Raw genomic sequence first — 12,705 nt, 5'->3', positions numbered from 1 at the left:
AGTTGGTACTGACAAGGAAGTCAGAACAGGCTGGAATCAAAGTATTTGAAGTGTACTAAGGACAAGATAAGTAGAGCCATCTATATTGCTACATAAAAACATGGGAATTTTAAGAAATACATACATCTATCTGGTACTGACGATCCATTATTTTGCTATGCCCTCAGTGCTCCACACAGTTCTGCTGGATTTTCTTCATCTTGTAATGAGCGACCCAACTATTGACTCAAGACCAGAGAAATGTATTGGTAAGGACTGGGAACCAAAAAAATCCATTTTTGACTAGCAACTATTTCTATAATATTATAGGGATGTTTTAAATTCTTTCTTGCTATAACAGAGTGACAGAGTTACTGGCCCACCATTTTCTACTACCTGAGCATCTCCAAATACACTGCTATGCACACACAAGCATAAATAGAGATTATGTCAACCTCTTATTTAAATAAACTTGAATATAGGAACTCAACAAAAATAATTTATGATTAATGCGGAATTGTAAGTATTTACAGACTCCTTCTCTAGCTTACTTTTAGAACAGAAATTCTTACTGTTGTTTTCATGATGTCCATTCTTACTTCTTCACTTCCACTTTGCCTTCTTGCTTTCAAGAAAACAAACGATAAAATATACTATTAAGCAATTAGTTCTCTGCTTAGATGCCTCTGCTTGCAAGTTGTTCTACTGCAGGATTTCTCTTTATTCCACAATGCTACAGTTTGCCAGGTTTTCGTGTTTGCCCTAGATAATTCCCAACTGCAGTGAACACATGCTAGAAAACCTTAGTTATACTGTACAAACAATGAATACACAGACATTATAATTACGAAACACAAGAGAGTTTGGCTAAGCAGATTATTACATACACCAAAGAAAGAATAGATAGAGTGATTACGCTTACCTGGGCTTGCTGTAAAACTCCAAAGAAGGGATCTCCAGAAAAAGATGCTTCCCCACTGGTAGTCAGCTCTTAAATGGCACTAGGAGAGGTGCAGCCAGGCTCCACTCCTTCCAGCAGCACAGCTGAATTGCCTTCACCTGTGCTCCCAGGGCTGACTCATTGCTCGCCTCAGGTGATCAATCAGAGGTTCAGGCCATTCTTCCCATACATATATACACCATAACAATCAACCTACAGCTTCAGAAATACATGTAAGCACACTGCTTACACATCTCTTGCTTCTCGGCCAGGATGCTGGGTTTTACCCAACCTGAGCTATTGCTCCCCTCTACTCTGTCCTTGTGAGGCCCCATCTGGAGTACTGCATCCCAGTACAGTAAGGATGTGGAGCTGCTGAAGCAGGTCCAGAGGTGGCCTTGGAGATGATGAGAGGACTGGAGAACATTTCCTGTGAAGAAAGGCTGAGGGAGCTGGGCTTGTGTAGTTTGGAGAAGAGAAGGCTCTGGGCAGGCCTTATTGCAGCCTCCCAGTACTTGAAGGGAGCTTACAAGTTTTTACACAGTCTGCTAGTAATAGGACAGGGGGAAATGATTTTAAATTAAAAAGGGGGCAATTTAAGTTAGATGTTAGGAGGAAATGCTGTACCCAGAGGTTGGTGAGGCGCTGGCACAGCTGCCCAGAGAAGCTGTGGTGCCCCATCCCTGGAGGCGCTCGAGGCCAGGCTGGATGGGGCCCTGGGCAGCTGAGCTGGTGGGGGGCAGCCCTGCACATGGCAGGGGTTGGGGCTGGGGGGGCCTGTAAGGTCCTTTCCAATCTAAGCCATTATATGATTCTATGATCTTCCAAAGGTATGTGAAGGTTGACGTGTTTTTGCACCTTTTTAATCATTATAAATTAAACCATTTCACAATGTTAGATTAAGGATGATACTTACTACAATGGTTGTGCAAGAAGTGCAGATATGAGATCAGCCAGGGGCTTTTATCCCTCACCAACTCTTGATTAAGGCGAATGCTAGGAAGTCCATGGAAAGCAGTGACTTCATAAGGTGACAGCCAAAAGCTAGACCCTCAAATAGGAAGGATCTGCATAATTCCTTCAAAAGACACAACAGTCTAGCTGAAGTTTTGGCCCTGAAAGCATTGCCCCAGCAATCTTTGTATTCAGATCTGCAGCAGTGAATTACGGCTATATATTTTTATATATAGTTAAATTATTAAATTATTAAATTATAATTAATCAAATTAATTAAAGGTGATATAATTTAGTGTGTTATCATGTACAAATAAAAAATCCCAGTTGTTATATTCTTCGAGATAAAGATTTTTCACATGCTTTGAACCATTAAAACAAGGACATCCAGGGGTTCTAAGGACAATAATAGCATACACTACTGAGGGATATTTAAGAAAGTGTATAGGTTATTAAACCTTGTTCACAGCATGCAATTAAACTTAGTGCTATTTTCTTTTCTACTCGGAACTTAATATTCAGATGAAAAACTAACTACCAAATCAAATTATTACATTTCTAGTATTTCTAATGAACAAGCAACTTTCTTTCCAACAACCAACAGAAGTATGTTTTTATATATTATCACTCTGAGTTACATTATCCAGTTAAAAATACCCCACAGGTAAGGGAATCTATTCCTTTGAACACAGAAAATAGGCAGTTATAACAATTCAAACAACAAAATGTTCCCTCATGTTACATAAGAAGACTTGAGAAACCAGCAGACCATCTGGCCAAAAAAAAAAAAAGTGTACTCTACTAACTGTGAACTTGTGGAGGCTTTTTTTCTTAGCATAAAACCAGCCAGCATTCCTTTACCCATTAACTATTTTGAACATGCACTGGAAATCAAGGGCTGGCACTGAAGATAAACATGTCATTTTTCTACAAGGGAGACATTACAAAGAAGTTGTTCTTACGTGGTAAATAATAGAAACTCACAGAAGAGTAGGATGAAATAATGCAGTTCTTCGAGCACTTTGCTGCATGGCTGAATATGGACATCAATCTGCCAATCTTCTTTCTAACTTCTGAAGAAAACACAATGGCTCAGCTGTGAAAAGTTTCCTGGACTATCAAGTAATTGGAAGGGAAAAAAAAACAACAACAATGAAGACTGATAATGCTCTGTTTTACCTAACATAGTAATTATAACCTCATATGCTGTTTTATTCCCTCACAATTACTTGGCCCTGTGCAAATGTTTTCAATATATTCATATTACAGTGAAAAACATGTAGATAAAACAAGGTTTTACCAACACGCTTCTTTTAGAAGCCCTATTTATTAGTGTGCCATTTTCAAATTTAGTGATAACATATTTTAAGCTAGGAAGAGAGTCATTATCATGCTAATATCTATTAATCATTGTAATTATGAAAAAACAATTAGATACATGTTGCATCACCTGACTGAATATCCCTATGCTGCATCTGTAGTGTACATCTACTGACTTTCTGATTAGCAAAAATAAACCAAATCAAGTAAGACCTCTCATCTGTGGCTTGGTTTCCAAATTATATTCAACACCTAGCACGTATACCTTCTGTTACTGCAGGTCTGTATTTGTGCTGTCTATTTTCATGTCACATCACCAAAACCTTTTTTCCTTGAGCTTGTTTTTTTAAGTGTTAAAGATGATGCCTCAGTTAGATGGAGAGCCAGCTCCAGGCACAAGAGATGTACCAGCAGAACCAGAGATACTAGGGTAGCAAAGTACAGGATCCAGACCTCTTTTATGCCAAACAACAGAAACTTTTGTACAGCACTGAATTCAGGCCATGCAGCACGCACACAAATGCTGAACAACCGAGTCAAATACTTAGTTTTTAATGACAGTAAATCTTCATGTAGGTGTTCTTCAAGGTACTGTGACACTCGTTTCAAAACTGACTTGTTTCTACCTAATTCAACTCTGGGGCTATTTGTTATTCTGGTTGTCACACTGCTGCAGCACTCTAGTCACAGGCCATAACCTCAGTGACTAAGGACTGAACAAACAGGACACAAAGGTGACCAAGAGAAAATGAGTTTTCCTCTAGTCACAGCTAAATAGACTGGACTGCTGAATGTTTCGAAGAGAGCACCAAAGAGAGAAATATAAGTTTTAATCTGCTTCTCTGTCTCAGAATTTGGAAATGACTTTGTTTCCTGACAAAATTATCCACAGACAGTGTGGATAGAGACAAAAAATTTATCCAAAACCCATAGGAAGTTAAAGGTGTTGTCCTGCTTCCACCCCACACCCCCCAAAATGAAACTGGAAAAAAAAAAAGTTGGAGAATAATGAGAGAAGCTCAGAGAGGATACAGACCCTGAGGAAGGGCAAGAATTCAATAAGAAAAGCCTGGTTAAATGTGAGGCAGGTGTCTGATAATTTGAAAAAGATAAGCATACTGATGTGGATCTGAGATTCAGCTGCAGTCAAAGGCTTTAGTGAGAGAAATTCTAGAGAGATGTCAAGGATGGAGGATGGATTGTTGCCATGATGAAATCAGAGGAGAGTTCAGAATACCAATAAGTTTAGGAATTGAATGCCTGGAAAGAAGTTAGAGGAGTGGGGGGAGGGAGGGGTCACGGGTGGGTTTCCTTTGTGTAGGAATCAAGAAACTGAGTGCAAGAAAGGCATCCGAAGACACTAGAAGATTACATGGAAACAAAATAGAGAAAAGCAAATGAGATGTTTGTATTAGTGACAGGAGGAAAGGAAGAGTAAGTGGCAAGAGATAGAAATCAACGCCAAGAGAGTGTGTATAGTGTCTTTTATCATAGAATCCTTAGGGTTGGAACAGACCTTTAGAAGTCATCTAGTCCAACTCCTCTGCAGTGAACAGGGACATTTACATCTACATCAGGTTCCCCATGGTTTAATCCAGCACACTGCCTTGAAAGTCACTAGGGACACAGCATCCACCGCATCTCTGGGCGATCTGTTCCACTGCCTTACCACCCTTACTGTAAAAAAACTTTTTCCTTATATCTAACCTAAATCCATCCTTTTTAAGCTTGAAACCATTTCCCCTGGTCCTATCACAACAGACCCTGATAAAGAGTCTATCACCTTTGTTCCTGTAGCTCCCACTGAGATCCTGAAATGCCACAATCACCTCAGAGCCTTCTCTTCTCCAGGCTGAGCAGCCCCAGCTCTTTCAGCCTGTCCTCATAGGAGAGGTGCTTCACCCCTTGGATAATTCTTATGGCCCTCCACTCAATACAATCCAACGGGTCTACGTCTCTCCTGTACTGAGGACTCCACATCTGGACACAGGACTCCAGGTAAGGTCTCACCAGCGCAAAGTAGAGAGGTGCAAGACCTTGCACTTGAATTTGCTGAGGCTCATGAGGCTCTCCCAGGCCGAGTGCTCAAGCCCGTCCAGGTCCATTTGGTGGCACCCCATCCCTCCGGTGTGCTGACCACAGCCCACAGCTCGGTGTCATCTACAGACCTGCTGAGGGAACACTCAACCCCGCTGCCAATCTCACTGACACAAAAGAACATCAGTCCCAGCAACGTGCGACACCACTTGCCTCCGATCTCCAGCGAGACGTCGAGCCACTGAGCACCAGCCTCTGGGCACCGTCCTGCAGCCACTTCTTCGTCCAGGCTTCTCCTCACAGAAACCACCAAAGCCCTGCGCAGAGAGGGATGTGGGAGCAGGAGAAGCAACGCGGGAGCAGGAGAACACTCACACTGCAGAGGTGGATCTCTAGCACCTCATTTTCCCAGCAGAACCACCCACAGAAGACACAGCCTGGACTAACTGAGACAGCAGCCAGGTTCACACGAAGCGCCGCCATTTCACACAGCGGCCGCCGAGCACAGCAACGACGGAACAGCAGCCCTGCCTGCGTGTGGCAGCTGAGGCGCTTTCGCCGACACAACCCGCAGCTTCCATCTCCACAAGCCGCCCGGTCTGCCGGCGCCCAGCAGCACCCGGGGCTCCGCAGCTGCGGCGTCAGCCTTCCGCCGGGCGCGGCCGCGGCCACTCGGCGCCTCCGGAGCTGCGGCCGCCGGGCCGTCAACGGGAGCCGCGCACTCACCGCTCGCCCGGCGGCGCCGACGGCCGCCCTCGCCGCGCGGTCCCGCGTCCGAGCGGCTCGCGGCTTCTCCTCGTTAAAGCGGCCCGGGCGATCCTCGCGCCCCGCCGCCTCCGCTCCGCCCCCGAGGCTTTTTCCAGGCGAGCCCCGGCGACGTCCCCGCCGCGTCGGCCGCTCTCGCGAGAGCCGCCCGGCCGAGAGCCGCGCGGCCGCTCCGTCGCCTCGGGGAGCCGTGAGTGAGGGAAGCGGCCGGAACCGCGCCGCGCCTCGCGGGCCGTCGCTGCGCTTCTGGCGGGAACGGCTCCGAAGCGGCGAACCTCGGCGGTCGAGGCGTCCGCACTTCGCGGTGATGCCGGAGGACGTGCCGCAGTGTGGGAAGTCTCCACATAACGCTCTGGGACGGCGTCTCGGATAAAGCAGACGTTCTTCGCGGTTGCGGTGGCGGCCTCCTGCAAGCAGGAGAGCCCGAGAAAGCAGGGTTCCATCTTTCATCCCCTCTGCCCGACGCTGCTCTCTTTCTGCCCCGGTTCCTCACAAATGCAGGCAAACACAGGAAAAATGTATTTCTGCAGAGTTTAATGTCGCTACAGAAGAAGGCAGTACGTGACAAGTGGTTCATTTGTTCACATCTCACTCTTTCACTAACACTGCAAAATCCAGTGCTTTGTTTTTCAACTGCAGACTTCCTAACCCTGCCAAATACAGAAATGATGCACCGATCTGTAACATGAAACTTGGCTGGCAGTTATCCTGGTCAGCTTTTATCATTTCCACGTAGACTTCATGGGTTTCCTCACTGCTGCAGGTTAATCGTAGGCCTTGTCAGCAATCTGTGTCAGTGGCCGTACGTTCAGGTGTTGTGATGACAGATAATGATGAATGCCCGTGATATCAGAGGTGACTGTTGGTGGTACGGCAGCAGAGGCTGAACCTTCCTACAAATACTCCATTACGTTTTGTTGTCGTGCCAGCAGATGGCAGCAGAGCTGCAGTTTCCATCGAAATCAACAGCAGGCATTACTTTTGGAGCGACCTACATCGGAGTGTCCAAGTATCCGTATGCACTTGTGTACAGCAATGAAAAAGTCATGGAAAAAGCCCCCTGCAAGGAATGCGGGGAGCATTGCCTTTGCCAACCCCTGAACAAAAGACTGCAGTGTTTTTCTCAGTAATGTCCCAGACGTTTCCAATGGGAGAGAAGGAATCTGTGGGACTGACGGTGGGAAATTCAGCCTCTTTTTTCATCCCCAACAGAGCTGAAATCTGGGCGACCAAAATTACCATGAGGTATCTTGGCAATGTAGAAGCCAGTATCCTACACTAGGGCAACCCGTGAGTTCTGCCAAAACCCCAAAGCATTGACTGCAAAGTGCTACAGTGGAGGAGTGGAAAAGTGGAGAAAATCTTGTTCCTGTGTCCTGGGAAACTCTAGCAGCTTTGTGCCATGGTGAGAGGCCCTTTCTCTAGTGAGATAAGGGCACACCAATGTTGCTGGAGAAGTAAGATCGTGCTTTCTTGGCAAGTAGAAGAAATACAGAAATAAATTTAAAAATTCCTCAGAAATATTTTTGGCTGAGACTTTTTCAGTCCACATCTTTAACCTTTTGGAACACTTTTAATTCTTCTATTTTTGTTGTTGTTGTTGTTTTGACAAGGCTTTTTTTTTTTTTTTTCATTCCCATTCAGCATTTTGGTCTCTTATCTACTTATCTGTTGGTAAAACGTGTGAGTGTTTCAAAAACATGTCTAAAGACAGAATTAGTTATGCCAAGAATGAATACACAGCTAGAAAGCCTATTTCTTCCTCCATTAGTTTTGGGCTTGTTATGATACATCCTTCATGAGACAAGTGCTCACAGCAGAGTTCTGGCAGTGTCTATTTCTTCATTTTCTCTCCGTTTCCTAGTACCCAGAGCAGCTGTTTTCTCAAATCAGTACATTTGGACTACGTTTTGTCTTCCATCTGACCACTATGCACTGAACAATCAAGGATTAATCAAGAGGAAATCAGCTTCTCCATGCTCGTGCATGACCTGAGATTTGAGCTGTCCTTTTCAAGACATTCACAGATGTCACTTACAGTCAGGATTCTGGTGCAGACCTGCTTAAACAGCAAAGCAAGGTGTGCTTAAATGCCTGCTTATCAATGCCTCTGATAGAATGCATTCCTACATTTAAATATGCACAAAAATGTTTATGGATTTTTAATTGTATATATTCATGTCTATTTCATGGATTTATAATATGTAATTATATATAATTTATGTAATTAAATGTAATTTATATAATTATATAATTAATGTATTTGTAATATATGCATATATGCATTAATTCTCTCCTCCTTCTACTGACCAGGGATAACTACATACTGGAAAATACTCACAAGTCTGTCAGCAGACTGCTGCTCACAAGGTCACATCCAACCCCGCAGTTCAGGTGGACAATGCAGTCGTGACAGCAGCAGTAGAGGAGCTGCTAAGGTGGAAACTCGACCAGCAGTCACATTTCAGCTTGGATCCATCTCTAGAAGAGAGACACCAGTGATACTATCAACACAGAATTAATGCATGGGCAGTCACTGCAATGGTCTGTGATGGCAGCTGAGCTCCAGGTGTGAAAGGTTTATCTATTGCATTTCTTAATTAATTAGTATGTGAATATTACTTACAGGTTTTGAATTGCAGATTTTGGTTTCAGCTGTTCAGAAGGTCAGTGCTCCCAAACACTGAACCTACAAGCACAAACTGTGAGATGGTTTTGATACCTCCTATGGGCTCTCTGTACATGGAAACAAACAACAAATGGGCCCTGCAGGTAAACACAAACCTGCTTTTAGCACCATCCATCCCTGTGCCGAACATCAGAGGGGATCTGCTCTGTGTCCCACATGCAGAAAGGCAGTCTCTTGTAGGCATCTGGAGAACTAGATGCTCCAGGAAATCCATCCATTCCTTCTTTCTGCAGTTCTTTTGGCTTAAAAATGGTCTTTCCAACAGAACAGCTGGGTAACTTGTATTGCTATTTCATTCATTTTGCCCTTCCTTTTGCTCTCTTTTTCATGCTGAGTCAAAATTCCCAGCAGAATTAACTTTCTGTTTCTAATGATCAGTAAGCCAGTGTGTTGAAGCAAAAAGGGCCGAGGTAGAGCTGCTGCCTGCTCTGCTGATGTGGCTAGTCATCTGAAGGTCTCTTGCCAAGAAGCAGCCTGTTTGCTGGTGTGGGATAAGGCAACGTATGGGTTCCTCTGAGGCTTTTCATCTTAGGTATTCTGTAGAAATTCTTAGGCAAGACATCTCATCAGACTTTGAGCTGCTGCTTCTTTCCAGCGAGGCAGTTTTAAAGACCCCCCATGCAGATGCTTCATGGAGGGTCTTTGTTGTGTTGTGGGAAGTGAGTCTTTTCTTCCAGAAGGAATCATCTTGAGGGATTTCTGTTTTAGATGTGAGTGAGTGTTTCACCTGCTGTGTTCCAGAAGATGAGCAACACAGAGTGCAGGCTCTGGAGCCTTTTGTTGAATATGAGGTCATCCTTGTCAGCACTGAAAGAAGACTCTTCTGTGTAAGAGAAGATTGGTGTTCCTTGCTCAGTGAGAGATATCTTAGGGAGGCAATCTCAGCATTGCAGAGTAGGTGCTGTAAAGACTATTGCTGACCCTGAAAATTTGCAAGCGCTCCAGTTGCAATTCTTTCAGTGCAGAAATGCATTGAGGATTCCTTGAATACTTGGAAAGTATGCCTGGTGTGAGGTTCCTGACCTGCAGATGTGTGGGAGCATTTCTGGAGGGAGTGCATGCTCTTGCATTTCCCTGGGCTGTTAGTGTTTTGTAGCCATTCCTGTAATAATGACTGAGTTTTAGCTGTGACTGTATTCTGTGCCATTTTTCATGTTAACTGCTGGCAAATTTGCAAGTGTCAGAAATGTAGGACTGAAGATAAAGCAGGGACAATGAGTAACTTTGAGGTAAGTGTTGTGTGAGATAATCACTGGATGTTTCTCGTTCTGCCTTGTGGTTCTCTGTTTCCAATTCTAGAAGTGTAACAGCCTGCAGTATGAAAACAGTTGAATGTGGTTGTGTTTGCTTTGCCACCAGGCATCGTGAACAAAATCGTTATCTGAAATTCTGGAGATGAGCACAGTGGTGTAGCAGTGTTCACAGCAAGTATTGTAGAGGAAGGAAATGTCTCTGAAAGTGGGAAAGCAAACTCTTAAATTTCCAGTATTTACATTTTATGCCATTTTGCAAAAGATTCATCTTCACCTAAGATGAAATTTGGGCTCGTGCTGTTGATGCTGTTATTCCTTTGCACTTTAAATTTCTTGTTCAGGCCGCCTTGTCACACAGCGGGGTGAATCCATTCAGTCCCCTGGTAGTGAACACACTCAGTTCCTCAACGTCCACCAAAGCCAGGTGACCTCTAGTATTGCTACTGGCGCCTTGTGCAGGGCTCTGCTTGTGCTGTTTGCCTCTGAGAGATTGCACAGTGAGATGGAAATCATGGTTAGGTATGGTCAGACAGCAGAGGCCGGGCTGTATCTTTGAACACTTCTGATTTCTGTAGGGTCAGTCATCTTTCGTGACCTCTGGGGAATCTTCATCCCTCTGGTATACAGCCTTCAGCCCTTTGTATGATCACAGCTGGCAGCAAAAAGGGAAGCTGCTTCCGAAGAAGAGCATTCATCATGCAACTTACAGTACAGGGAATCCCTGGGCTGTATGCTTTTGAGTGTTAGAAGAGATTGTAGAACCTTGTTCTTTCTCAGATGCAGTTTTAGGCTTCTGATTTTGGCCATTGCTGGAAATACTGTGGAGCCAGTTTCATTTGTGCCTTGTTTGCTCTGGCCATTTGTTAGTAGCTTTTGGTCTGAGATTTTGAGAGCTCGTGCTTGTTTCTGTTTCTTCTTTTTGTCTTGATACAGGAATGGCATCTGAAGTGTTTTCCTTACTTTGCCTTGACTGCATCAGAGGGGATGGAGCCCTCCTGGACTCCATTCTGATCCACCGTGACAGGTACATGCTGACTGGTTTTGGTAGTATTCTTTTATCTCACATAGGCTCCTCTGATAGATGTGAGGAGACAGTAAAACCCTGGGAGGAACAGATGAGATGGTAACATCCAGTTGGCTTTTTCCATTCTCATTCACTAAGGACTGCTCATTGCCAGGTGAAGCCAGCCCGACAAATTCCTGCTTTTGGCTGCTTGCTTCCTTTAGGGAGCGGCAAGCAGAAGCTGGAAGTTGGTGTAGGGCAGTTGAAAGTGATGCAGACTGATTTCCAGGGCATGTCAGATTGTCAGAGGGCTGCATCAGGTTCCTTTGCAATTGTTAGTTTCATTTTTGGAGCTAAGAAGTGCAAGTGTTGGTTCTTGTTTGCTTGAAATTCAGGTGGTTGTGGTCCTGGTTGGCTTGCAGTTCCTCCTCCTCGTGGCCCCATCAGGTTGGCTGGCAGTGTCAGTGCGTTGGCACTGCAGCTCAGTCTGAAGCTCTTGGCTTGAGACGTGACGGTCAGCACTCCGCTCTTACAACACCCAGTGTGATGCTGAGCACTGGAGGCTCTGGGGCGGAGAACGGAATCACTGTCGTCTGCGGAGTTCTCCTGTTCTTGTGGAGTCTGCAGGTCCTGGCACAGCAGCTGTGTGAAAGAGGAAATGCTGATAAAGGTGGGGAAGTGTTTCAAGTGGGATGCTGATGGCAGGGGTAAGGGAGATGTGTGTAAGGAGACCAGGCTGCCCAGAGCCACATCCAGCCTTAGAGGTGAAGCAAGGAACAGTGCTGTGTTCAGAAGTGATGTAAGTTTGCACAGGGCTGACTTGTAGGTCAAGTGGAGTCACTGAGTCAAGAAGCCATTGGAAAGATGCAGCCAAGCATAACTGAATGTGAAGCAGGATGAGTCACTGGTCATTCTTGAATGTTTCTAAAGGCCTTTGTGAGGGGGTATGGAAGGAGAGTGTCTGCTCCCTGAAGGATATTTGGTCAAAGACTGTTTTACAGTGTAACAGGGGAAATAGGAAAGGGAGGAGGACATAAGCAGGAGCATAGAGAGATACAGACCTGACCAGCAAAGGATAAGCAAGGCTGTAATGGGAAGCAGAGTTCTCCTGTTCTTGTGGAGTCTGCAGGTCCTGGCACAGCAGCTGTGTGGAAGAGGAAATGCTGATAAAGGTGGGGAAGTGTTTCAAGTGGGATGCTGATGGCAGGGGTAAGGGAGATGTGTTTGTGCTGGCAGTGAAATGTCTGTCAGTGAGTGATGTCACCGTGCAATTGCACTGGCAGGCAGAGAGATGTGAAGGTTGGAACGTCTCAGGAGAAAGAACAGTGTGACGTGTGGTATCTTCTGTCTCTGGAGATGAGCGACTGCAGCATACTGTGCTGTGTCTCTCAGACAGCCCAGCCATGGTGGTAGGAGGACGAAGATCCCCATCAAATGCAGCTTTGGCAGTGTTGTGGCTGAGGTTCCCAGAAGAATGGCTGTTGGGTAGAGAGACTCCAGCATAAGAAGCGATGCAGCCAGATGTCAGTGTTCCTGCTCCTGCAGGGGGATTCTGTGATTTATGGCACTCTGGGAAGTGCCTACGGTGCCCTCCATCAACAAGGGGACTTGGAGAGAAATCTTGGGTGCCCGAGAAATTGAGTGTCCCCAGGAAGCCTGCAGGTTTCACAAGTAGGCTGCTAGGATCTGGGAGTGCTTCAGAGTGTGCTCAGGTCCAGTGCAATGTCCCTGGAAGCTTCTAGGGCACGCTGTGCCAGCTGAAGAG

The 12,705-nt window shown here is 45.4% G+C and overlaps 1 protein-coding gene across 4 annotated transcripts; it reads right to left on the bottom strand.

The window, feature by feature from the left end:
- Window positions 1–628: 628 nt before the first annotated feature.
- LOC149912349 (uncharacterized) lies at window positions 629–6,600 on the bottom strand. Of its 4 annotated transcripts, none has more exons than XM_090132104.1 (4): window positions 5,957–6,600; window positions 5,444–5,547; window positions 2,858–2,946; window positions 631–1,997 (listed from the first exon to the last, which is right to left on the bottom strand). In XM_090132104.1, exons 1-4 carry the CDS (start codon window positions 6,436–6,438, stop codon window positions 1,890–1,892), a joined length of 783 nt encoding a protein of 260 aa, XP_089988230.1. In that variant the 5' UTR covers window positions 6,439–6,600; the 3' UTR covers window positions 631–1,889. The 4 variants fall into 4 exon arrangements, 2 of the variants coding, with proteins under 2 accessions (XP_089988230.1, XP_089988231.1); XM_090132105.1 differs by having other exon boundaries at window positions 631–1,986; XR_016462099.1 differs by lacking the exon at window positions 5,957–6,600 and having other exon boundaries at window positions 629–1,997; window positions 2,858–2,988; window positions 5,444–5,944.
- Between the last annotated feature and the right edge of the window lie 6,105 nt (window positions 6,601–12,705).

The sequence above is a fragment of the Phasianus colchicus genome, chromosome Z (assembly GCF_987193195.1).
Source record: "Phasianus colchicus chromosome Z, bPhaCol1.hap1.1, whole genome shotgun sequence".
Classification (NCBI taxonomy): Eukaryota; Metazoa; Chordata; class Aves; order Galliformes; family Phasianidae; genus Phasianus; species Phasianus colchicus.
Note: the sequence above shows the minus strand (reverse complement) of the source record. Positions and strands in the feature narration are given on the sequence as shown.